General features: G+C 42.5%; 1 protein-coding gene across 1 annotated transcript; it reads right to left on the reverse strand.

Annotated features, from left to right (window-relative positions):
- Window positions 1–15,279: 15,279 nt before the first annotated feature.
- LOC145570955 (uncharacterized) lies at window positions 15,280–19,629 on the reverse strand. The gene is made up of 3 exons (XM_081630070.1): window positions 18,116–19,629; window positions 16,080–17,458; window positions 15,280–16,031 (listed from the first exon to the last, which is right to left on the reverse strand). The coding sequence occupies exons 1-3, from the start codon at window positions 19,627–19,629 to the stop codon at window positions 15,280–15,282; spliced, it is 3,645 nt and encodes a 1,214-aa protein (XP_081486196.1).
- Window positions 19,630–22,597: the final 2,968 nt, after the last annotated feature.

The raw sequence follows: 22,597 nt of genomic DNA on the forward strand, positions 1-22,597 counted from the left end.
CATCAGGGACATTGTGGCTCACATATTGGAGGACGAGCCTTAGCTGAAAAAGCGACACATTTAGGATATTACTGGCCGAGCTTGAATACGGACGCCATGCAAATGGTGAAAAAAATGTGACAAGTGTCAGAGGTTTTCAACCCTTATTCATCGTCCAGCAAATAGCTTATCAGCCATTAGTAGTCCGCTTCCTTTTGCTAAATGGGGCATGGACATTTTGGGGCCGTATACTCCTGCATCCGGCCAGAGACGATATGTACTAGTGGCAGTAGAATACTTCACTAAATGGGTTGAAGCTGAGGCCGTCTGGGGCATCAAATGGACGGATGTGTCAGCCTTCATTTGGAAGAGCAAAATCACTCGGTATGGGGTACCTCAGTCAATGGTGTTCGACAATGGACCTCAGTTTGAGACGCGCCAACTCAAGGAATGGTTGGGGGACCAAGGCATAACTTATTGTTTTGCCTCAGTCGGCCGACCACAAGCCAATGGTCAAGTTGAGGCCTATAACAAGTTGATTTCAAATAGGATCAAGCGCAAGCTTGAAAAGGCAGGCGGCCTATGGGCAGATGAGTTGGTTAATGTGCTATGGTCCATACGGACAACAGCAAAGAGTTCAACAGGGGAGACTACATCTTTTTGGTCTATGGAGCTGAGGCTGTACTCCCAATTGAAATGTACGAGCCCACTTTGCGGGTAATGCTCTATGATGAATCGGCCAATTGGGAGGCCATGAAGACCGCTCTAGACTTTCTTCCAGAATCTAGGGGCAATGCGGCGCTTAGGCATGAAATATATCGCTTAAGGATGACGAGGGCATATAACCGTCGAGTGTCTAAGCGGCCGCTAAAAATGGGGGATCTAGTGTTGAGGAAAATGGAAGCTGTTGGCCGTGCCAATGAAGACGGCAAGTTGACTCCAAATTGGGAGGGGCCGTACCGAATCAGGAAAGAAGTCCGAGGCGGCACATATCGCCTTGAAGCAATTGATGGCCGACAGATTCCTCGGACATGGAACACTGACAATCTGAAGAAATATCATGTTTAAGTTTTCTTCTTTAAGTACTTAGCCAAAAAGCTGTGTATACAGCTAGGTCTACTGACCGAGTCATGTAATCAAAGCCATACGGCCACAACAATGTACTCTTGACAAATTAATGAAAAAGTCAGGCATTGTTAAACTATTTTGCTATTTTACTTATCTTTATTTGCATATTATGATTTGTAATTAAAGGCCGAGTGAAATGACTTACTAAGTTGCTTCCAATATAGCAACACGGCTTATCAGTCTTACTGAGTGGCCGAAGCAAAAAGGAAGCAAGATTGCTTCCAATGGAGCAATTCGGCCACGAGGAAAAAAAAACTGATTCAATTCAGATAACAATGCGTCCGCACCAATTTAAGGCGGATGGTTGAGGCAAGGTATTCTGAACTTGTTTAAAAAGCAAGTGTCCTTTACAAATAGGGCAAGGGCATACCTAGGCGTTTAGCCCGGCCGAGCCAGGAATCTCTAAGTTGAGATAATACTTGGGATTTCAAGGGTACGTCCGAGCGATAGTTTCAATGGACTACTCGTACAAAGATAGCTGAACGGCCAATTTAATTGATTCGGTGCTTCACCTAGTCCAAGGGCAATCATTACTATTATTTGATTAACTTGCTAGTCGTCATACCCTTTAAGGCATAAAAACTACCAAGTTAATCAAACATCTTAGAGAATGGACTAGGCGAACACCGAATAAAGGGGCATACCCCTAGGAACGTACGAAAGAGCATAATATTGAGACGTACGAAAATTTTAAAAAGCAAACATTGCAAAAAATTGCTAAGTATGAAACAGGATTAAAGAACCGCTTAAAAGGCGGACAAAATTTTCATTGATAAGGCCGCTCAAAAGGCGGCCAGAAAGGTTTACAATACCTCTCTAACAGGCGGCTTCAAAAAAAAAAAAAAAAAAAGAAGAGAGTACAAAAGAAGCTAAGTACAAAGAAAGCTGATAAAAGGAAAAGCTTGAAAGCTGAGCAGACGGCTGCTGGAGGACCTGAGCTCTACTTAGCCGTATTATCTTTGGCAGGCTCCTCCGCGCTTTTGGCGTCCTTGACCGGGGCAGCCTCGTCGTCCGCCTCCTCCTCCTCATCCTCTCCTTCTCCCTCGTCCTCTCCAGACTCGGGAGAAGTAACTACCAGCTCTGGAGGAGGCTGACCGGCCTTCTTTGCCTCTTCTCTGAGGTAGACATAGTTCAGCCGCTTCTTAAAGCGCTCCTCGTAGTAAGTGGCCTCATCTTCATCCACCATCAGCTCGAAGGCATCGAAGAAGTATGCCCTAAGCCTATCTTCGGCATTCTGCTCAATGCGGACGATTTCCTCCGATCTGGGCGGCCGAGGAGCTTTTAGCTGCTCAGCATAGTCCGAAACGGACTTCTTCAAGGCCTCAATCTCGGCCTTCAGCGCGTCCGCTTCGTCCAAAGCAGACTTAAGGTTGGCTTGGGCCAACTTCAGCTCACTCTTCAAGGCCTCAGACGCCTCGAAGCCCAGCCTCCACTTTTCCTTCTCTAGGACGGCCTCGTCCCTTTCAACCCTCAAGGCCTCCCTGGCCAAGGACTCTTGTTCGAGTGCCTTGCCCAGTTTGACCAGGTCCTCTGTTTGCCGCGCCGCCTTATCGGACAGCGCGGTTATCTGGGTCTCAAAATGCACCCTTTGGACGGCGGCCGTCCCAGTCACAGCGTCCTCGGCCTTTTTAATCTCAAGCCAAGCTTGCTTCAACCGCTCGTTCTCTTTATCCTTCCATTTAAGGAAGGCGTTCAAGCGGAGGAAAAGCTGCGGACAGAAGAAGAAAAATTAGTCAAATAACAAGAAAATACGCTAAGTGTTGGAAAGGAAAAAAGTAACGAAATAGAAGCGTACCTCGGCACTACAGTTAAGCATGGGGCCGAGGAACCCCTCATTTATTCCCCGCAGCTTGTCTCGCTGCGCTTGGGGAACTGCGCGGACCATGGCCTCGCGCATTGCTTTTCTGTCCGCACCAGTAAGTGACTGGCCGGGCAGTCTCATCTGCAACTCCTCTGAGATATCTGCGGACGATCGTGCAAAAAGAATTAGCTAAAACTTACAAGTACAAGTAAATCAAAAGGTACAAGAATAAAGTAAAGAAACTAACCAGTGGAGAAGCTTGGAGGAGAGAGATTGATGGGAGGGGGCGGCAAGGAGGTGTCCCCCTCGTTTTCTAAACGGCCGGCAGCGTCACTGGCCGACTGACTGGCATTTAACCAATCAGATTTTTTGACTAACTCGACAGGCGGAGTCGAGATGGGGCGGGTCATTTTTTCCGGGGACGACTTACCCCTATCGTCCAAAGGGACGGACGAATTGTGAACCTGATCAACAACAGGTTCCACGGGCTTGGAGACCCCGCTTTGTGTCAGCCGGGGCTGTTCTCCTTTAGACTGCGTTGTAGCAGTCTGCGACTTCGCCTTCGCCGCGGCCTTGGAAGCAGGCTTGGTGGCAACCGTCTTCCTCCTTTTCGATGCGTTCGCATCGGGAGTAGAAGAAGCTGGCTGCTTCCTCCTCGCCTTTGGAGTGGAGGAGGACTGTCAAAATACAAGTAAACTTGTTAGAAAAAGGGCACAAAAAAAAAAATTTCAGTGTCCGTGTAAAAGTGGGAAAGAGCTCCCTTCCAATATGCCTGAACGGACGAAATGCGTCCGTGCAAATTCGGGAAGCAGGCTCCTCCCAATACAGCAGAACGGACAATGAGAAAGGAAAGACTCAAAAATAAACTAAGTATTTACCTCCTTGATTTGCTCGTACATCTTGAAACGAGCCTTGTAGCGAGCAATATCCACCTCGGACATCGCCACTTCTCCCTTCTGTGCCGGGTCAAGCATAGCATACGCCTCCGCTGCAAAAAAGGAAAAAGAAGACAAAGTGTTAGAATATTTTTCCAAATAAACACTATGCGCGTACAAGAAGTTTATATATCTAAGCGTCCACCTTGGGGTATGTTCTGGTACAGGCCGTACGCAGACATGAAAGTGGTGTCCCTAAGCCAATTGGATAGGGGAACCCAGTGGCGAGGGACACGTTCAGTTTTGTTACCCCGCTTGACCCTATTGACCTGGAAGTATTCAAGTTGGTATTCTTGGCTTGGATGGATGGGCGGTTTATCAGGCTTGTGATCCCCGCGTCCGAGTTGAATGGGATCCGGACGGCACCTATTCATGCGAAGGTTGAACTCCGTATCTTTAGTCTTGATGCGGTAGAAACGGTGCTTCCAGTCCCTCCACTTACTGACACGGTCAACCACTACCATGTAGTCCCTGGTTGCACTCAAGACGAGCCAACCATCCGTGTCCTTCTCCAGCCGTGTAAGTGAGTGCATCTCACAGAAAACGGCAAAGTCAGGCTTGAAGCCTTTGCAGATGCACGTCACCAAATACCCAAATACATTTAACCAACTGTTTGGCGTCAGTTGGAAAAGGCCAATGTCGTATTCGTCCAGCACTATCCGGACGAATGGATGAAGAGAGAAGCGGAGGCCCACGTCCAAGGCGGCCCGGTAGACGCAAAAAGCCCTTTTGCGCGGCTTCTCATCATCCTAGGTAGCCACAGCAATGGCTTTCCTAGGGACTTGTATTTCAAATCCCTCCCCCAAATGGAGGGACTCCTTGTACTGCTCAAACTTGTGGCCCAAGAACTTCAGGGTCGTCTCTCCAACTGTACAGGCGTACGGGTCCCTGAAGTTATCAATGTTGGCGACGTTTTCTTCGGCCGCCGCCTCACCTTCGGCCGTCTCACCTTCGGCCTCTTTCTCAACTTCTTCTTCTTCCATTTGGTGAGAAGGGGCACTTCCGAATTCTGAAGACAGCACCCTATCCAGGTCTGCTGCCTCGGCCGAGCTTCGGCCTCTTGAGCTGAGTACGCCCATGGAAGAAGGAATGACCTCCTCAATTAACGGACGCTTGCCTTTATCTTTGGCAGCGTCCGCCTCATTCCCTGAAGGAGGAGCATTGTGAATAGGCAGATCGGACAGTTCCCTGATTGAGATTCCCGTTCTAGGTCTGTCCGCTCTGCCCAGTTGGAGCAGAGGTTGAAAGGAAGAGGGGACGGACGAACCAGCAGCGTTCGCCCCAGATTGAGTGGGATGTTCTTGGCAGAGTACCAGCTCGGCCTCATCCATGACCGTGCTAGCGAATTGGGGGAACCTAAGTTCCGGAGCTGGTGCGGACGAGGCGCCCTGCGCTTGTTAGCGCTCCTCGAACGAAGAAGTAACCTCCACGGCCAAATGGTGGGAGCCAGTGGAGGCGGTTGTTGTCTGAGTGGTGGAGGTAGTCTCCACCTCCATTGTACTAGGGTTGCTTGGGTCATAAGGGACCCTAGGGTGAACCAGACTTCCGTCTGGGTTCCTGGCCGCATGACGCTCACGCGTACGCATGGTTCTTGCCATTGCCTGTGGGGACAGAGAAGAATAAGTGGGGGTGAGTACGTACGCACTAGACATAGACTCATTCCAAGGAGGAGACAACTCTTCTCCGTCCACTCTAGACTCCTCAGTCCCAGGCGAACGGCCGGCCTCATGAGGAGAGTCGGACGAAGCCGAGTATGGATCCAGGATAAAAAAAATATACAAGGATAAAGGAAAGAAAGAAGTGTAGACGGCCTACCTTTGTACGTTCTGAAAACTTCGAAAGTGTTCTTGGTGTTGTTGAAGATTGACCGGAAAACTCAAACTCACGGCGGCGCTCTTGAAGATTAAGGGGAAAATCACTTTCTCTCTCTAGAATTCACAATTGGGTAAAGTGTGAAAATGAGAATTCACTTCCCATATTTATAGAATTAATCTATGGGGGCAAAATGGTAAAACCACCTTTTCCGCCTAAACATTCAAACGGTAATTTTTTGAGAAATTACTCGAAGAAAGAGACAGAATGACGTTAGGGTTCTGTTAGCTTATGTGGAAATCAGACGGACAATTGACGGCACGTCAAAGTGAGTTGAATCACAAATTCAAGAGATTTACACCTTCAACACTTAGTCTCCAGAACTTAAAAATATCTAAAGAGGAAAATGCGTCCGCCCAGTTCCCAGACGTTAGTCCAAAGGGGAGATTTCAGACGTACGCAACATGATGAAAGAACCAGAGAGTACGCCTGAAATCAAGGACGCCCAATCCATTTCGAACGCAGTGGACGCTCTGGGTAGGTAGGAAATAAGCTCCTCCCAGAGTATGAGAACGTCCAGACCAAAATAGGAGGACGTCCAGTCCCACTGCTATGGTCGCTGTGGGTAGCTAGGAAATGAGCTCCTCCCAGAGTATGCGAGCGTCCAGACCAAAAAGCAAGGACGTTCATTTTAAATGCTGTGGACGCTCTGGGTAGTTAGGAGATAAGCTCCTCCCAGAGTATGAGGACGTCCAGTCCAAAGTATGTGGACGTCCCGATGAGCTAGGAGATAAGCTCCTCCCAGAGTATGAAGACGTCCAGTCCAAAATATATGGACGTCCAAATGAACCTGGGGTTAAGAGCCTCTCTCAGAGTATGGGAACGTCCAGTACAAAGTATGGACATCCAATTGAGCAAAAAGACAAGTTCAGTACAGACTACGAGGACGTCCAGAACAAAATATATGGACGTCCAGATAGCAAAGAGAGTTTTAAGTTCAAAGTATATGGACGTCCAGGGCAGATGGGAGGTAAACCCAACCCAGAGTACATGGACGTCCAGATGGAAGATCAGAGGAGGCGGCCAGAAAGTGTACGAGCCACCCCCTCTGAGAGGCAAATGTTTAGGGTAAAAATACCCCAAGTACGTGGCCCAATCTCATAGTGACATGTGGCCCAATAAGAAGGCGACACGTGGCCCTATGAGAGGGTGACACTTGCCCTCCTGACAGGGTGACACGTGTCAGCTGCCTTTAGAACACAATACAACATCAGACTGAGAAAAAGGCCTTGATCACATCAGGCCCAAATCCCGAGAAAACCTTGAATGCCGCAAAACGGCGCCCCCCATGACACGTGGCGACCCCTGATTGCGCAGCCAATCACGTCACGAAATTCTAGGGTATAAACCCTAGAGGGGCACATGTTCCCACCCCTATAAATACCCCAATAATTTGTGATGGGAGGGGTGGATTGTGACATAACATAAAAATAGAGCATTAAAGAGCTTCAACTTCTCTCTACTTTCTCTCTTTAGCTTTTCCGATTTCCGATCTCTAACTTGATCGTCGGAGGCGAATATTCCGATAAACGGAATATTCGTTGTTTTGCAGGTGTCCACGTCTCGTTGTCAGAAGAACGCAACCAGTATCCGAGGAAATCACAAAAAACCCTGAAACAGTTGCCATGTCTGCTCGGTTCTTTTATCAAAGCCGGTTGCAATGGCTAATATATTACTCATCATTATTATGATTCCAAAAAAAAAAATAGTGAGTGGGTTAAATTACCCAACTACACTTATAGTAGGCCGGCCATGTGTCAAGCGGCAATTATGAGCTTGTAAAATAAACATTTATATATAAATATATAAGTGCCAAAGCTCAGTATGTCTTCCCAAGAGCAGTTCTATATTCAAGCGGCTCTAATTTGGCCAAATTATTACTTGGCCTTCCATGGCCGTCTGTCAATATAACGTTACAAAGATGTTGGCTTGCATTCACCAAAACGGTTGAATACCAAGCTCCTCCCAGTCGGGAAATGATGATGTTAAAAGCAACAATGGAGACGGATATTGTACCGGTTGCCATTATTTTGTACTTTAATGTACACAGCCGTAGTCAGCTCAACACAGTTGCAATGCAGGCGGCATGGGATAATTGCTCGGCAATTAAACCCGGCTGTAGCAGTTGCTTTGAACAACCTCAAAGCTGGCTGCTTTGTTCAACCTCAAAGCCGGCTGTGATGTGAGCTAGCAAGAGCTCGATTGTAAGCTTGATCAAGCGGCAGCCGACCTAAGCAAGGGTCAAACGGCATAGAAAGCCGCATGTGTAATCAGAGCAAACCCATTTCTCGAGCTAAATTTTTTTTGACATCTCATTCTCGCTTGTCACTATTTGAAGAGCTCATTCTCATGAACCAAGTAAAGGGCAGCTTCCCCATCAATTAATTCCGGTTGTATAAGCAGCTTGTCTCTCCAATACACCCCGGCGGTAGTGACAGCTTTGCTCATCACAAAAGCCGGCTATAGGTGCAGCTCTTTTCGCCAATTTATCCCAGTTGCCAAGGCTCAATTGCTCGTCAAATATGCCCGGCTGAGGGATGCTTTGTTCATGGTCAAGACCAGCCGTAGGGGCTGCTTTGTTCTTCATTAAAACCGGCTATGTCATTGGCTTATTAAGCCCGGATGATGACCTGCTTCTTCCCTCAACCAAAGCCGGCTATGTGGCTTCTTTATGCCTCAACCAAGCCTGGCTGCGTGGCTGCTATATTCATCACTAAGTCAAAGTGGCTGCATGCGGTAAAGCTTGTAAGCTTTATACTTCTTATCATATCATTATTATGACTACATAAGGAGATAATTATTATGATAATTATTATCATATCAATATCAAGCTACTCCAATATTCCTTTAATTAGAGGGACGCATGGGGCTTTGTTCATCAACACATGCGGCTGTTTTGCTCATCATTATCATTATTCAATCTCTATTAAAGGAAGAAGAAAGTGGGAAAGCCGCCTACCTAACTGATCTACCTTTTTTCTATGTATATATGATAAATTAGAGAGAAAATAGAATTGAATAGCTTGAATTCTCATTAATCATGACACCCCCATATATAATAGTTACAATTTCCTTAACCTAGAATTAAAGATATCCTAGAATATTTAGGAAATACAAAAGATAATATTAGGAAATAAATATCTTCCTAAAATAATATATGATATATCTCAATACCCCCCCTCAAGTTGGAGCATGCGGATTCAAAATGCCCAACTTGGAGAGAAGATAATCAAACTGTGACTTTCCGAGAGCTTTAGTAAAGATATCAGCTAACTGTTTGATGTATCCATTTTATATAGTATTTTACCCCCGTCCCTTGGTCATAATTAGTAGTGTTTTTGGCTCTTTAGAGCCACTTTTATTACTAATTGGTGTTTTCTAGTGTTTTCGTAGATTTGGTTGACTTTTGCAGGGATTTATGCTTTTGGAGTATTTTCCCGAGATATTTAGGAGCAATCACGAGCACTGGAGAAGCACGACCAGATTTTATAGCCCAGGGCCGGTTGGAGCCATCGAACCGGTGATTAAGGGCTCGGTAGAGGTGTTACCGGGGCGTTTGGACCGAGTATTCAAGACCAAAAGAGGAAACCCAGATTGGCCCGAAGAATTGGAGCCCAATCGAAGTCCAAATATTGGCCCAAATGATCCGCCCCGCCAAAAAGGCGCGCCCGGCCGGGCGGGAGGAGCGCCCGGTGACGCGCCCGGCCGGGCGCGAGATAGCTATTAAAGATAAAAAGGCGCGCCCGATCGGGCGGTGCCTCGCCCGATCGGGCGCGTGTTTATTTAGGAGACGATTAACGTCGTTTTAATTTGTTTCAGTTTAGGATTTTTGTACGGAGTATAAATACTCCTCCGTAATACGATTTTTGGGGATCTTCTTCTTCTTCTCTTAATCCTTTCTCCTAGACTTTCTCTCTCTACTTAGTTTTCTCTCTCTTAATCACTCTCTAAACTTTTGTTCTTATTTCTTTGATTAATTCCAGATTTACTTTGGTGACGATCTCTCTTCCCTTAATCTTAGTTATTTATTTTATTCCTTTGATCATGATTTATTTTATTGCTTTGCTTAGTTTATATTTAATTATGTGTGAGTAGTTTAATTTCTAGGGTTTATGGGGATCTAATAAATGATATGAAGGGGTAAATTATTGTTGTTGATTATTAATGCTAGATTAATTTCCTATTGATTGATTTAATGCTCTGTGACTAGATTAGGCCTATCTTTTATGCATGAGTTTGACAATATTGATTCAAGAATCGAGAGATGAGAATTAATGTTTAGGTCTAGTTTCAATAGGCAAGTTAATTTATAAATGGTTAAGTCAAGATTCGAGAGATGAGATTTAATACCGATAAATTAATTGTGTGATTGTAATAAGTAGCGAGAGCCCTTTACAATCTGATTAATTGATGCATTGATGATTGACTATTATTGATTGTTGGTATTGCATGATGATTTCTTATTGGATTGTTTTAATGTTTTACAATTGCGGCTTGTAAAAGTATAGCAATATTAAATTGATGAATCGAGCAGATGTTAATTTGATATTAAAGGCTATTTTCAATAAGAACTTAGATCTAGTAAATTGCGAGAGCCTGTTAGATCTATGTTGGTTAATAAATTGCGAGAGCCTGTTAATCATGTTATTTATGCAATGTCAATGATTGATTACCCTATTTTGCCCTGGAATATTATTTATTGGTGAACCTATGCCCTAGATCCTTTTATATATTATTTTCTCCCTTTTCCTACCCTTTTTAGTTTAGTTTCATATTCAACTTTTAATATTGGTTACTTAAATAATCTAGAGTATAATATTTAATTAGGAGTAAAAAGACTTGTTTCCCTGTGGAGATCGACCCTACTTCCCTATCTACTTTAGTTAGTGAATTAGGTAATTATTTTTGATTAGGGGATACGACTTTACCCTGTCAAATTTTGGCGCCGTTGCCGGGGAAACGGTTTTATTTTTATTTCTAGTTATTATTAGAGTCTAGATTATTTTTAATTTATTATTATTATTATTATTTTAATTTTAATTTTTTTTTTTATGAGTTGAAAATATCCATGCTTATGTCACTACAAGAATTATATAATTTTTATGCAGCACCTAACTACTGTAGTTGTCAACGTCTTTGTCATGAAAATCCTGAATGCCCTTATAGTGAGTTTTTTGTGCGTGCTCCGGATGATTTTAGAGTCTTTCCGTATACATATGATCATATTCGGAAACGATTAGTTGCTAATGAAAGTTATTGGAAGGCTCTTGATGAAAAAGTCTATGGACACTATAATATGAATGTTATTGAGGATGAAGAACCATCGGTTATAGAATTTGTGGTTGAAAAATCATTGGTTGACGAATCGGTGATTGAAAAATCATTAGTTGTAGAAACGGTGGTTGATAATTCCTTTGTTGATGATGAGGTTATTTGTGAGGGTAAAATTTTAAAGTCATTATCGGATGATAAAGACAATGATTACCTCCATGTTCGTTCTATTAATTCTAAATTTTTAGCGGAGGAAGTAGAAGGTTGTGGTGTATTTTCATCTCCCTCTTTTGATTTTTCTTTCTACCTTGAGTTCTCTTTATGTGCTCCTAACTTTTTCTTTATAGGGATAAATGTGCTTGCTATTAAGCCCTATATAGTGCTTAATGAAATGTTTGCAGGAGCGTTTGATAAGTTACTCAAGGCATTGAATTCTTCCGATTGAGAGAAGGAGTATGGTCGAGCAGGACCTTGATAAACTAGCGCTTTGCGGGAGGCAACCCGTATTTTGTTGTTTTTTTATTTATTTATTTATTTGTTTGTGTGTTTTCTTTTTGTTTTGTTTTAGAGAGGTAGAGGAGAGTATATCTTATATTTGTGGGAGTGTGATTTTGTGCACAGATACTAGAAAAGTTGAGAAAAGATCGAAGGGCTAAAGGAATCCCGGGCCAATTAGCAGCAGCAAGCTGCCCCGTCAAATCAGTAGCACGGGCCCGATCGGGCAGAGCTCGCCCGATCGGGCGCGCGTACGCGTCAACAAACTACGTCAATTTCGACAGGCCATAACTTTTGCGTTTCTTATACGATTTTTGCGTGTGACCTGTCGTTGGAAAGCTATTCAAGTCTAGTTTTCAATGCAATTGGAATAACTGCATTATCATTTATATATCAAAAGTTATGATCAGAATCGTGAACCTGACTCAAATTTGAACTTTTTCCCACTAACACTTTGTTTCTTTCTTGCCCAATTTTGTTCCAAAGAGATGTATTGCAATCCTCGAGACTTTGGTGACATTGATGTGGTGATGATGAAGAGTAGTCACCTTGACTACTAGCTTCCCTTTAAGACAATGAGGACATTGTCTGATTTAGCTTGGGGGGAGGTTCTCGTGTTCGTATGGTACATCTTTCACTCTCTCTCTGCTCTTTTTACTTTTATTTTTCTTAGTACAGATTTTATTGTTTTCTTAGGTTAGTTTTATTCCAATGAATTATGAATCATGCTTTCCTGTGCCCCTTGATGAAAATTTTTCGAAATTGTTTTGATTCTTGGTAATTGATGATAGGCATTGTGGATTAGTTGATCATGATATGATGTTTGATTGCCTTGAAACCTTTACATGCGTCAATTTTGTCCAACTATTTGTGAATATAGTGCTTGACTAGTTGATTTGGTAAGGATTGTGTGATAGTTCCATAATTCCTGGTATGTCAATGAATTTGAGTATTGGTTTGCTACTATTAGTAATATTTATATGATTCATTATTATGCACATTGTGGAGGACGAAGGCATTTGTTCTTTTAGGTAACCTTCAGATATTGTAGATACATTTGTTCCCTTCTTGCTACCCATGTTGTTGCCTTGACTTTTTATTGTTTATTAGCCACATTACAAGCCTATTTTGCCCCATTGGTTACTAGTCCCAAGCTTGGCTTGGGGGAGCTATTAGTGAGTGAGGTGAGGGAGTTTGTAGTGTGCTATTTATTTGCACAATTTGGGTGGGATTTTGATAAGTAGTTTTGTTGATTGTTCATGTTTATTTTTGATGAGTTTGAGAGTTATATTTTCTTGAAAAAAAATAAAGCATGATATTATGAAAAAAAAAAGAGAAGTTCAAAGGAAAAAAAAATGTGAAAAAAAATATGCGAACTTCAAAAGAAAAAAATGTTCAAATGTTCTAGTTGGAGGTTTGTAAAGAATAATTTTGAGCCTCAATGGAAAAATTTCAAGTTGGGAAAATAAAGTTTGTTTATTCACTCTATTACTCCATTATTATATCTTATGAGTAAAATTGTAAGAGTTGGGTTTATTTATTATGATTGGAGTATATTTGGTTGATGTTAGAATTGGTTATGTAGGAGATGTTGATCATTATTTATTTTTGATCATGGGTTTTATTAGGATATTGCTCCCTTAAGCATAGCTTTTCTCTCACGTATTTCCAAATTTATCTTACCCTTTACCCTAGCCTTGCATTACAAGCTTTAAAGACCTTCCGACCTTTGTGCATAGAATTGTATGAATGTGAAAGTGTTGCTTATCAATGCAAGTTATGATTTGGCATATTTCGAGTCGACTAGTAGGATTGAGCGTTCATTGTTTTTATACACATGAGAGTGTGAGTTGGGAGGGCATTGTTCACATTAGAGGGGTGGTTGGAGAGCGATCGAGTACATCTTTTACTCGCCACATAAATGAGAGTCGAGTGTGTGAGCACTAGTCTTGAATTCTATATGCTCTTGTGGTTTGCTTTGTTTGACAATTGTTAGGGAAGAAAGGTAATTGGATGGATTTGATTGGTTGACTCTGAAGCGTGTTTATTTGATTTACCTTGGATCGCTTGTGCTTGATTTTTACTTATTGGGGTGAAGCATATTTATTGATTCATTGATGAGATCTTTGCTTAGGGACAAGCAAAGGTTTGGCTTGGGGGAGTTTGATGTATCCATTTTATATAGTATTTTACCCCCGTCCCTTGGTCATAATTAGTAGTGTTTTTGGCTCTTTAGAGCCACTTTTATTACTAATTGGTGTTTTCTAGTGTTTTCGTAGATTTGGTTGACTTTTGCAGGGATTTATGCTTTTGGAGTATTTTCCCGAGATATTTAGGAGCAATCACGAGCACTGGAGAAGCACGACCAGATTTTATAGCCCAGGGCCGGTTGGAGCCATCGAACCGGTGATTAAGGGCTCGGTAGAGGTGTTACCGGGGCGTTTGGACCGAGTATTCAAGACCCAAAGAGGAAACCCAGATTGGCCCGAAGAATTGGAGCCCAATCGAAGTCCAAATATTGGCCCAAATGATCCGCCCCGCCAAAAAGGCGCGCCCGGCCGGGCGGGAGGAGCGCCCGGTGACGCGCCCGGCCGGGCGCGAGATAGCTATTAAAGATAAAAAGGCGCGCCCGATCGGGCGCGTGTTTATTTAGGAGACGATTAACGTCGTTTTAATTTGTTTCAGTTTAGGATTTTTGTACGGAGTATAAATACTCCTCCGTAATACGATTTTTGGGGATCTTCTTCTTCTTCTCTTAATCCTTTCTCCTAGACTTTCTCTCTCTACTTAGTTTTCTCTCTCTTAATCACTCTCTAAACTTTTGTTCTTATTTCTTTGATTAATTCCAGATTTACTTTGGTGACGATCTCTCTTCCCTTAATCTTAGTTATTTATTTTATTCCTTTGATCATGATTTATTTTATTGCTTTGCTTAGTTTATATTTAATTATGTGTGAGTAGTTTAATTTCTAGGGTTTATGGGGATCTAATAAATGATATGAAGGGGTAAATTATTGTTGTTGATTATTAATGCTAGATTAATTTCCTATTGATTGATTTAATGCTCTGTGACTAGATTAGGCCTATCTTTTATGCATGAGTTTGACAATATTGATTCAAGAATCGAGAGATGAGAATTAATGTTTAGGTCTAGTTTCAATAGGCAAGTTAATTTATAAATGGTTAAGTCAAGATTCGAGAGATGAGATTTAATACCGATAAATTAATTGTGTGATTGTAATAAGTAGCGAGAGCCCTTTACAATCTGATTAATTGATGCATTGATGATTGACTATTATTGATTGTTGGTATTGCATGATGATTTCTTATTGGATTGTTTTAATGTTTTACAATTGCGGCTTGTAAAAGTATAGCAATATTAAATTGATGAATCGAGCAGATGTTAATTTGATATTAAAGGCTATTTTCAATAAGAACTTAGATCTAGTAAATTGCGAGAGCCTGTTAGATCTATGTTGGTTAATAAATTGCGAGAGCCTGTTAATCATGTTATTTATGCAATGTCAATGATTGATTACCCTATTTTGCCCTGGAATATTATTTATTGGTGAACCTATGCCCTAGATCCTTTTATATATTATTTTCTCCCTTTTCCTACCCTTTTTAGTTTAGTTTCATATTCAACTTTTAATATTGGTTACTTAAATAATCTAGAGTATAATATTTAATTAGGAGTAAAAAGACTTGTTTCCCTGTGGAGATCGACCCTACTTCCCTATCTACTTTAGTTAGTGAATTAGGTAATTATTTTTGATTAGGGGATACGACTTTACCCTGTCACTGTTCCTTCGTAGAAACATGAGATGGAGAAATTAAGCCTTCGTTAATAGCATCACGAACGAAGTGACAATCTACCTCAATGTGCTTCGTTCGTTCATGAAAAACTGGATTCTGTGCGATGTACAAAGCAGACTGACTGTCGCAAAACAATTTGATGGCCTTTGGATGCTGAATACCCATACTTAGCAACAAGGCTTTTAGCCATTTGAGCTCACGAGTAGCCCCGGACATTGACCTATATTCGGCCTCAGATGAAGAAAAAGAGACGGTGGGTTGCTTTTTCGTTTTCCACGAAATCGGAGATTTGCCAAGGAACACTAGCCAACCTGTAAGAGAACGCCGAGTCATAGGACAAGCAGCCCAATCGGAGTCACACCACCCCTCCAAAGTCAAGTCACTAGCCGAACTCAATAAAATTCCCTGACCCGGAGTGCCTTTCAAATATCGTACCACTCTCAAAGCGGCATCCCAATGCTCAGTACGAGGAGCCTGCATAAATTGAGCTAGAATATGAACAGAATAAGCAAGATCGGGCCGAGTGACAGCAAGGTATATCAATCGACCAACTAGCCTCCGATATGACTCAGGATCCGGTAGATAATCACCGGTAGCCATACCTAATTTGTGATTTTGCTCCATTGGAAATCCACTAGGCTTCGCACCCAACAACCCTGCCTCAGAAATAATATCCAACGTATATTTACGTTGACAGAGAAATAAACCTGCAGAGCTACGAGCAACTTCGATGCCTAAAAAATATTTCAAAGGACCAAGGTCCTTCATCTTGAAACAATCACTTAGATAGGCTTTAAAAACAGTAAGTGCAGCGGAATCATTCCCAGAAATAATGAGATCATCAACATAAACCAAGACATTAATTTGCACATGAGTCTTAGAGTATGTAAATAAAGAATAATCAGAGTAAGATTGTCTAAAACCATACTGTTTCAAAGCCTTGGTAAGTTTAGCAAACCAACATCTGGGAGCCTGTTTCAAGCCATACAACGACTTGCGCAATCTGCATACCAAGTTAGGATCCGAACTTTCAAACCCGGGAGGAAGTTTCATATAAACCTCCTCTACTAAGTCACCATGTAAGAATGCATTATGTACATCCATCTGCTGAATCTCCCAATTTTTGGAAGCTGCAATAGCAAGAAAAGTACGAACTGTGGTCATCTTAGCCACCGGAGCAAAAGTCTCATCATAATCAATTCCCGCTTTCTGATGATTGCCAAATACAACTAAACGAGACTTGAGGCGTTCGACCTCACCATTAGACAAAAATTTGGTCTTATAGACCCATTGACTTCCTAGAGCTTTCTTACCGGGGGGAAGAGGCTCCAAAGTCCAAGTTCCATTATCTTCCAGAGCTCGGATTTCTTCTTGCATAGATTTGCGCCACCCATCGAATTTCATAGCCTCTTTGAAAGATTTAGGATCCGAGCTTTGAACAACAGCTGCAATAAATTTCTGATAATTGACAGAGAAGTTGTTACAATTTATATAATGTGCTAAAGGATACGGAGTACCTGGAGACTGATTGGGCGGCGGAGGCGGACTCTTAGCAACCGTATGTGTGACAAAATCTCGAAGAAGAACCGAAGAGTACTTTTCACGAAAACCTCGACCCAGCTCACGTGGCGCCTGATCTGGCTGAAGTGGCTGTGTCGTAGGGTCTGCCTGGGGACTGCCCTGCTCGGACTGCCTGGGTTCAGCAGTGGCAGGGGCTGGAACCTGTTGCTGCTGCCCGGACTGCAGTGGGTGGGCAGTTTCTGCCTCGCCTACCTGCTGCTGGTCCGTGGCAGGGAGCAATGCAGGGGACTCCGCAGCCCCCCTGCGGGCAGCAGCAGATTGCCGCGGGGTGGTTGCGGAGTAGTTTGATTCCCTTGCTTCCAAGTCAATATGCGTGGCTTCATTTGCAATATTGTTATTCTCAATAAAACCCAAGTCATAAGCAGCAAAATCAACATGAATATTATCCTCCGTATCACTTAAATTAGGCACAATATTAACCTCATCCGGGCTAGCAAAAGGGAACATTTCTTCGACAAATTTCACATCACGAGAGACAAAAAATTCCTTTGTTTCAAGATCATAGAGCCTCCATCCCTTCTTCCCAAAAGGATATCCCACAAATACACATTTACGACTCCTACTAGCGAACTTATCACCCCTAGTTTTTTGATTGTGAGCAAAGCATAAGCAACCAAAGGTACGAATAGCATCAAAGGAGGGTGATTTAAGAAACAAAATTTCAAAGGGAGTTTTATTTTGTAAAATAGGTGTAGGAGTCCGATTAATCAAGTGAGCTGCGGCTAACACACACTCCCCCCAAAAATAAATAGGTAATTTGGCCTGAAATCTCAAGGCTCTAGCAACATTAAGAATGTGTTTATGTTTTCTCTCTACCCTCCCGTTTTGTTGAGGAGTACCTACGCATGAGGTTTGAAAGATAATACCAGTTGCAACAAAGTAGTCATGTAAACAATTAAATTCGGTGCCATTATCACTTTGTACAACTTTAATGGTGTGATTAAATTGTCTATCAACCATAGCAACAAACGCCATAAACATTTGAAACACTTCTGTCTTATCAATTAACAAATAAATCCAAACGGCTCGTGAATAATCATCAACAATAGTAAAAAAATAACGAGCACCACATGACGAAACATGTCTATATGGTCCCCATAAATCACAATGTATTTTTTCAAAAATTCTAGAAGCTTTATTGTCACTTAAAGGAAACTTGTCTCTATGATGTTGTGCGCGAAAACACACTTCACAATCTTTTATTAAACTACTTTTATTGCTAATTTGAGGGAGTAACTTAACTACTTTCTCCGAAGGATGCCCCATTCTTCTATGCCAAAGATCCACATCTGATGTTGCCTCAACCTTAGACACACGTTGCACCACATCCGGTTTGCTAAGATAATAGAGTCTGTCTCGCCTAAGACCCGTTCCAATCAGCTCCTTCAGTCGGTTCTGTATAGCACACATATGTGAATTAAATTGTACCACAACATTCAATTGACCACTTAGTTGAGAAACAGAAATTAAATTGCAATTTAAATTAGGAACAAAAAGAACTCCGGAGATAGTGATTTTATCGGATAAAGAAACGGAGCCGGCCAAGGTTGCTAGCACATTGTCACCATTGGGCAAGCCAACACGACATTCAATACTGTAAGTATCAAATAACCAATTTTTATTTCCGGTGACATGATGCGTTGCTCCAGTATCAATGATCCAACTAGTATCATCAAACTTACCACTTAGACGATTCTCGGGAACATTAGAATTACCCAAAAAACCTGCAAGGGCCTTCCACTGTTCGGTGGAGAAAACCTGTCCATTTGAAACAGGGGATTCTGCTACAGTAGCATTCGCACGAACCCCCCCTCGATTGGTGCGTGGCTGCCAGCCATCGGGGTAGCCAACAACTTCAAAGCACTTCGCGGGATCGTGGCCTTTCTTCTGACAGTGTGGACAGGGAGATTTGAACCAACAGCTAGAAAAATCATGGCCCTGCTTTTTACAATGTGAACAATTTTTGACACCACGCGCACCGGTAGAAGATGCACGAACAGCGAACCCAAGTGCCTCGGCAGGCTGCTGCTCGTCAGGTTCCTGCTTGACCTGCCGCACTCGCTCTTCTTGAGTCACGAGTTGGTATGCTCTGTCGAGGCTTGGCAAAGGGTCCTGCGAGAGAATATTGGTGCGTAAAGAAGCATAATAGCCGCTGTATAAGCCCATTAGAAAATCATGGAGCTTGGTCTGTTCCCGTCTTTCTTCATGTAATTGACCTGCTGTACACTTTGAGCAGCAACTACACGAAATTAAGGGTTCATGATGATCGAGTTCTTGCCATAGAGCGTGAAGCTTGCCGTAATACACCGAGACAGACATTGATTTGGATTGCTCGCACTTGGCTAGGGAAGTCCGAATCTGCTGCACCCTAGGACCATTAGTTTGAGCGAAACGCTTCTTGAGATGATCCCAAAAGGGTTTCACCTCACGAAATTTAGAAAGGGAGGTCTTAACCTCGGCAGAAATAGTATTCGTTAACCATGAAATAAGCATGGCATTAAGGGCTGTCCAATCGGACTTTGAACACGGAGGAGATGGTTTAGTGATGGTACCGTCTAAAAAGTCAAATTTTCGCCTAGCTTCGAGAGCGGTTTGAATGTCTGCTGCCCACTCCTCATAATTATCACCATTGAGACGAGTGGGAGTGATGAAATCGCCTGGTCTGTGTTGAGGACCAAGGAAATAGGGGGAATTGGGTTCAATCTTTGGTGGTGGCGGCGGTGGAGATGTATCATTGGCACCGCCAGACATGATGATGGATTGTATAGTTTAGAGAAAAAAAAATCAACCTGCTCTTGATACCATGATAAATTAGAGAGAAAATAGAATTGAATAGCTTGAATTCTCATTAATCATGACACCCCCATATATAATAGTTACAATTTCCTTAACCTAGAATTAAAGATATCCTAGAATATTTAGGAAATACAAAAGATAATATTAGGAAATAAATATCTTCCTAAAATAATATATGATATATCTCAATAATATACAACTTTGGTGGAAAAAAGGCAAGTATATTTCCAAATAATTTACAAGAGCCAAATGTTGACTTGTATGTGTTAGTATTGACAGTAAGCCATCTTGCATACAAACGCGCAACTGCCAAGTGGTTTGGTATGAGCTAGCTGACATTATAATTTGCATGAGAGCAAAAAGGTTGTTTCTGTCTGATCCCGACTCCACAGAGAACTTGGACTTGAGATCCTGATACTCCTATCGGCAAGCTGAGAACCTACACAATGAGAAGAAGTTAGCTAACCCCGGGGTGATCCGGGGATAACCACTCCGATGGTAAAGTCAGAAAGGTGTTTAAGAAAAAGAAAGTAAGAGAGAGAGAAAGTAGAGAGAGATTAGAGAGATAAAGAGTGTAATTAATGTCCTCATTAATGAGGTCTTACCTACTATTTATAATGGTTTATCTTGACAGGTGGCTCTCATCCATGCAGAGCCTTTTGTGCCAAGTGTCGAGCTTCTGTTGCCACGTGTTACATTTCGGTGGGCCGACATGTCTTCAATCTGTGACATATCAGCATATTCTCCATGATTACTAAAACCTGATCATGTTTTCATAAGATATCGGTCATGCCAGATATCATCCCATACAATTAGCCCCCCAAGTGAGGACGTATGATTACTCATCGTCGTGCTCAGTTTATACCAATAACAAGCTGATTCCGACGAAACAAACTTTGGGTTCCACATCTCATTCTTTAGAGCTTTCCTTGTGGTGTAAATTCTACTGTAGCAACGTTTCTTGTACTCTGTCAAGCACCACTTGTTAACAAAGTTTTACTACTGATGTTGTTGTCTTGGCTTCGTCACAATTCATCTTACTTGCTTGCTTGATTTATATTCAGATAAATTAGCTTGCACATATGTATTGTAGGTCTATATTTAAGCTCTATGTTCTTTTGCTGAGAAGTTTTATACTTGTATAAACTCCATTTCCCCCCCAAGTGACCTTGTGTGCTGATAGCAGACAAGGTCTACTTTCTGTAAACTATCTGGGAGCGAAAAACTCCGTTTTCCCCCCCAAGTGACCTTGTGTGCTGATAGCATACAAGGTCTACTTGCTGTAAACTATCTGGGAGCGAAAAACTCCGTTTTCCCCCCCAAGTGACCTTGTGTGCTGGTAGCAGACAAGGTGTACTTGCTGTAAACTATCTGGGAGCGAAAAACTCCGTTTTCCCCCCCAAGTGACCTTGTGTGCTGGTAGCAGACAAGGTCTACTTGCTGTAAACTATCTGGGAGCGAAAAACTCCGTTTTCCCCCCCAAGTGACCTTGTGTGCTGGTAGCAGACAAGGTCTACTTTCTGTAAACTATCTGGGAGCGAAAAACTCCGTTTTCCCCCCCAAGTGACCTTGTGTGCTGATAGCATACAAGGTCTACTTGCTGTAAACTATCTGGGAGCGAAAAACTCCGTTTTCCCCCCCAAGTGACCTTGTGTGCTGGTAGCAGACAAGGTCTACTTGCTGTAAACTATCTGGGAGCGAAAAACTCCGTTTTCCCCCCCAAGTGACCTTGTGTGCTGATAGCAGACAAGGTCTACTTGCAATAAAATTGAAGTGTAACCGTTCCTAAAAATATATTTTACTAAATTTTTTTTAGGCGGGAAAATATTTACACGTGTCACAAATCCTGCCGTTGCTTTTTGAAAGGGCTTGTTAATTAACAGCCGTAGGATTCCTGAACCGCCTTTCATTTCAATTGGCGATTCAGTTTTTCCTTTTTAGATCAAAAATCCACCATTTTTACCATTTCACACCTCTTCTCCTTCTTAATTTTCTCCCGAAAGAAATTCTTATCAATCTTGCGCTTAGTTTGTGCATTTCGTCTCGTCGGGCGTTCCTTCTCTTTCTTCGTCGCTTTCATCTGTAAAAGGCGTTCCTTCTTTTTGCGATTTTCTTCGAAGGTATTTTCGTACCCTAACCCTTGATTTTTATGCTGTTTTATGTGCTTATATTCAATTAAATGTCTGAGGATAGTGTTGAAGAGAACTTTCCTAACCTTAGTACTGCTAGGCGTCGTTTAATTAGGCAGTCTTTAGGTAAAGAAACTGGTAGTAATAGGGGCAATTCATCTTCCCTTTCTGACAATATCGATTATCCCTTTGAGGCGTTAACTTCTGAAGAAGAAAAACGTGCTTTTATGATACATAGGACTATTGCTCACCGTGAAAGTGCCTTTCACCCCTTTAACCCTGATATTCCTGCCGATACTGAAATTCTTGACGTTGAGCCTGTTAGTGTCCGTTATCACTTACGCAACTTTACTGGGAGACGCTATTTTAACCAATACGGCACTAACGTTGGCAATATAGGTATTAACACTATGCCAAGGGTAAGGAGTACCAGTTATCAGCCTGAAGTTGCTGCTCGTGAAGCCGCCGAGGCTGCCAAAGCAGCTAAGGCAGCTGAGGCCGCTAAGGTGGCGGAATCTAGTAAAAGACCTGGTCAAGGTCAGGTTATAAGTTCTTCTTCAGAAGAACTTGGGGACGACATCCCACCAAACCCCCAGGAAGGTCAGGTATCTCCTGTGCATGATTCTGCCGTCAACTCAGTTTTAGGAGATGACGAAGCTCAGGAAGATAGTGTAAGTAACGAGAGTAGGGATAACATTGTTGATTTAACGGCTGAGGTTATCCAAGAGGAGAGTTTGGACGAAGGATACAATTCCGAGACTGACAGGGCTGAATTCCGACAACCCATAGTCCTT

This window comes from Chenopodium album, chromosome 12 (assembly GCF_948465745.1).
Source record: "Chenopodium album chromosome 12, dcCheAlbu1.1, whole genome shotgun sequence".
In the NCBI taxonomy this organism is placed as follows: domain Eukaryota; kingdom Viridiplantae; phylum Streptophyta; class Magnoliopsida; order Caryophyllales; family Amaranthaceae; genus Chenopodium; species Chenopodium album.